Genomic DNA, 5,000 nt, shown 5'->3' on the forward strand with positions numbered 1-5,000 from the left:
CACGCACGTTTGTCTCTCCAGGTCGCTCGAGACTCTTCGGCCGGTGCTGACGGCGATCAGCAACGGAATCCGCAAATTCCAAAGGGCGGAGACCGGACGCCACTGGCGGGAGTGAGTCCGGACTGACGAGGCGGCGGATGCGAGTCCTGCCGGTGACTGAGGAGGACGACAAGGACTTCGACTTTGATGTGACTTATGGACCAGGACTTCATGACTGACAGAACGGCAAGGATTTCAACGTCGACGTTGACTTCAGACGGGTAGGACTCCGGATTCGACGAGACTTGCTTGACGAGACTTAATGACTGACCTACGGACGCCAGGGACGTGTGGGGGAAGATTTCATCTCCACTTCGGCGTGACTTATGGACCACTATGACATTATGACTGATTTGAGACAGCTTATAGAGTAAGCTTAAAGACTGACGCTGATATTAGTTTTCACATTTCATTCATTCGTATTGACAAAGGATACATACAAGTATGTGAGTGTGTGTTTTCATACGAACACACAGACGCACACACGCACATGCGTATGTATATATATACATATATATTATATATCTATATTCTTAATATTACTATATATATAAAACTATATATACCTCCATATATATATATTATATATAAATATATATATCTATATGTATAAATATTATATATGTGTGTGTGTGTGTATGTCTGTGTGTGTGAGTATATTATATCTATTAGATAAATCTATATATATATATATATATATCATAATATAATATATTTATAAGTATATATATATATAAATATTATCTATATACTATTTTAGATTTCTATATATTTATGACATATATACATATCTATATCTCTATAATATTCTATATTATATATATCTATATATATATATTATATATATATTATCACTATTATAAACAGATATATATGGTATATATATCTTTATATATATATTACATATATATATACTATATATATATATACATATACCATATATATTCTATTTTATTATTATTTAAATCTATTTATATTTGTATATCTAATTATTTATATTGTATATATATATATATATATATGATATTTATATATAGTATATATATATATATATATATATAAATATATATATATAATTCATATATATATATATATATATATGTATATATATATTATATCTTATTACCTGTATGTATATTATGTATTATATTATATATATATTATCTTACAATATAATATTATATTACAAATTTCATATATATATGTATATATATATATATACATGTATATATATATATTGAACATAAATCTATTATATATTATATATATCTTAATTATTAATATTGTATATATATATATATATTATTATATATATATTTCTCTATATATATGTATATATATATAAATATGTATATATGTATAAATATATAGATAAATCTAAATATGTATATATATATATATATATATATATATATATATATATATACATATACACATATAAGTGTGTGTGTGTGTGTATGTGTTTGTGTATGTGTGTGTAATACTGTGTATTTGTGTGTATTCATATTTGCCTCAAGGTGTGTTGTGTTTGTATGTATTTATGTATTTATATAAAGATGAGTGTTAGTATTTATATATTAATTCATATTCATTGCTCTATCTATTTGTTGTTGAAGAAGACAAAGACATTTGCAAATACCTGTTATCTCTAGATTATTAAATAAACTTAAGAGATTTATGTAGAGTTCCCATTTAATCATTTCCTTACTTAAGGACACAGGTGGGTGGGTGGATGAATGGATAGATGTTTGTATATACAGTATGAATATATATATATATATATATATATATATCTATATCTATATATATATATATATATATATATATATATATATATACATACATACACACGCACGCACCACCACACACACACACACCCACACACACACACACACACACACACACCAACACATCACCCACACACACACATCACCACACAAATATACATATATCTAATATTTATATATATATTATATTATATATAATCTATTATATATTATATATTATATAAATTTTATTGAAATTACGGAGAGTAACTGTTGACGGGTTTTATCGTGATTTTTGGCGTACCGCAAGGTAGCGTTCTTGGCTGTCTGCTATTTATGCTGAACACCCATGTTGTGTGTGTGTGTATATATATATATATATATATATATATATATATATATATATATATATATATCATGGATGTTGCCTAAATGTTTCCTTTGTTAATGAGGTTCCGAGGTTTTGAATTTTGTCTAGCGACGTTCTTAGGATGTGCTGTGAGTAGATGATAAACAAAAACGGTGCATGAGTATCACCTTGTAAGACACCCACCAAAATGTCAAAGTATTCATATTGCAGTTGATAAGAACGTGACTAAATGACTTACTAGCTATCTACGATCCTGTGCACCAGCTACTGTCTCGTGAGTGGAGTCGAAGGCTTTTGAAAAGTCTAAGAACAGAAGGAAATTCCTAAGCTCTTATTAGTTCAATAATTCTTGAATAATTCTTGACAGCTATTATCTGTCTAGCAGTCTACTGATGGTTACGCTAATTCATTAGCATGCAAAGCTGTCGCCCATGTCACTATGGCGATGTTGGATGACCCAATCACCACTGATGCTGCAACGGACTAAATCAAATCTCTGAATACGAATAATACATGTCCAGATGGCGTCCCCTGGCATTGTCAAGTGTCTGTCTGTCCAGTTTATCTTCCAAATTGCGGCCATTTTCAACAATGTGTTTCGATCTGGAAATTACCCCATTGTGTGGTCAAGAGCAAAGTTATTTGCATTTTTTAAGAGCGGGTATAGGGTAGAGGCATGGTATTGTAGGAGGATACATCTGATTAGCAGTATACCCAAAGATTAATACATTATATTGTGCTCCAGACTAGGGTGTCTGAGGTACATTGTCACGTTGAGGCTGGTCACCGACATGGCTAGGAAAAAGGAAATTTAGTGAAGTTGTATAAATCGTACGATATGGTACTACGGTCGTTGTTGATAAGGATGCTGAAGAAGTTGGGCTGTAGGCTCTATGTTATGCTGAGTCAGGCAATCACTCCGGTGAAGCACAATGAAAAAGTAAGCAAAGGATTTTCTTCAAGAAACTGTCCAGTGAGAGAGGTAGCATAGAAGATGACCCATTTATGTTTTCGCTTGATTTACTGTAAGGCAAAAGATACAACAGGAGAGCATATGTGCTGGAACTGTTGAACGGTGACGTGGATGACGTAAAGATGGGAATGGATATCTTGAGGGAGTCAGGTCTCGTGTCACAATCATCGAGAGGGTTGACACATACAGAAGAATTCGAACCCAGCAGTCCATAACATATGCATCAAAACACAATATCAGAGAGGTACAAAGAAGATCTTTCACATGACTCAGCGTTTCTAGGCACTCCCTGGCGGTGGAGATGGGCAGGTGGAGTAGACGGTGGACGGCTTCTCGCAGGAAGAGCGACTTTATAATTATGGTGAGGTTCGGACAGAGGCGCACGTCACCCAGCACTGTATCCTGAATCAAAATATCAGAAATCATTGCAGTTTTGCCAAACCTGGAGAGCAATTTGGCAGGAGATTCAAGGATGCTGAAGCTTGTCAAATCAAACAAAATCTTGGATGTATACACGTAGTAATTAATTGTTGATCGTACCCGTTTAAAACGTTTTTACAATCATTTTCCCTGAGGTTTACCTATGTATTTTATGCATTTAGGTTTGATATGAGATATGGCGATACCTCCATATAATTGTAAAGGTTAGGCGACTTTTAATGGTTCCAGAATTTACACAGTAATTGTATTTATTGTTTTAAGGTTCAGTTTTATGTTGGACCAATGTTTGTCTGAAATCTATTAAATAGCTCCCTGATCTTTATTTTGTGGTCATCAATAATCTATTCAATATAATGAATACGGTTAACCCATTGTTGCCGAAACACATGCATTCACTGTCAATTATTTTGGGTTTTAAATTTCCCTAAATTTTTTTCACATTTCAAAAGTGTGAATCAACAAGTCAATAGTTGTGGTTTTGTGTGGGGGGTGGGGGGGAGTTTTGTGTGGTGGGTGGGAGTGGTGTTGGGGGGGTGAGTGTGGGGTTGTGGTGTATGTGGTGGGTGGGTGGGTTGTGTGTGTTGTGTGTGTGTGTGTGGGTGTGTGGTGTGTGTGTGGTTTTTGTGTGGATGTGTGTGGGTGTGGGGTTGTGGTGTGGTGTGTTATGTGTGTGTTGTCGTGTGTGTGGGGGTGTGTGTTGTGGTGGGGGTGTGGGTGTGTGTGGTGTGTGTGTGGTTGTTTGGGGTGATGTGTGTGGGGGGTGTGGGTGTGGGTGTGCTGAGTGTGTGTGTGTTGGGTTGTGTGTTGTGTGTTTGTGTTGGGGGGTGTGTGTGTGTTTGTGTGTGGTGTGGGTGTGGTTGTGGTGTGAGTGTGTGTTGGAGTTTTTTTGTGTTTGGATGGGTTGGGTTTTTTTGTTGTTATTTTTTTATTCTTTGGGTGGGGGGGAGGTTGTGTGTGTTGTGGAGTGTGTTGTGAGTTTGTGTTTGAGTGGATTGTTTGGGGCTGGGGGGGGGGGGCGGGGGGGGGGGGGGGGGGGGGGTGGGGGGGGGGGGGGGTAGTTTTAAAATTTTTCCTTTGTGTGCGTTTGGTGGGGGTGTCGGTGTGTGCTGTGTGTGTGTGTGTGTGTGTGTGTGTGTGTGTGTGTGGGTGGTGTGTTTGTGGTGGGGGGGGGGGGGGGGGGGGTCTGTGGGGGGGGGGGGGGGGGGTTGGGGGGGGGGGGGGGGAAGGTGGGGGGGGTTGGGGGCTGTTTGTGGGGTGCAGTTTTTTAATGTGTGTGTGTGTTGTGTGTGTGTGTGTGGTAGTGTGTGTGTGTGTGGGTGGGTGTGTTTTGGGGTTGTTGGGTGTGTGTGTGTGTGGTGTGTGGGGTGGTGTGTGGTGTGGTGTGTGGTTGTGTATTATGTATGTGAGTGTG

General features: G+C 36.9%; 1 protein-coding gene across 1 annotated transcript in view; it reads left to right on the forward strand.

Moving 5' to 3' along the window:
- LOC147468220 (uncharacterized) overlaps positions 1 to 267 on the forward strand; it is a 926-nt gene extending 659 nt beyond the window's left edge. The window contains exon 2 of the mRNA XM_086554799.1: positions 22 to 267. Coding sequence (XP_086410925.1) covers positions 22 to 115 — 94 coding nt within the window. The 3' untranslated portion in view covers positions 116 to 267. The remainder of the gene's footprint in view (positions 1 to 21) is intronic.
- Positions 268 to 5,000: the final 4,733 nt, after the last annotated feature.

This window comes from Penaeus japonicus, unplaced genomic scaffold, assembly GCF_977035675.1.
Source record: "Penaeus japonicus unplaced genomic scaffold, GWHDUDI00000001_assembly GWHDUDI00000030, whole genome shotgun sequence".
In the NCBI taxonomy this organism is placed as follows: Eukaryota; Metazoa; Arthropoda; class Malacostraca; order Decapoda; family Penaeidae; genus Penaeus; species Penaeus japonicus.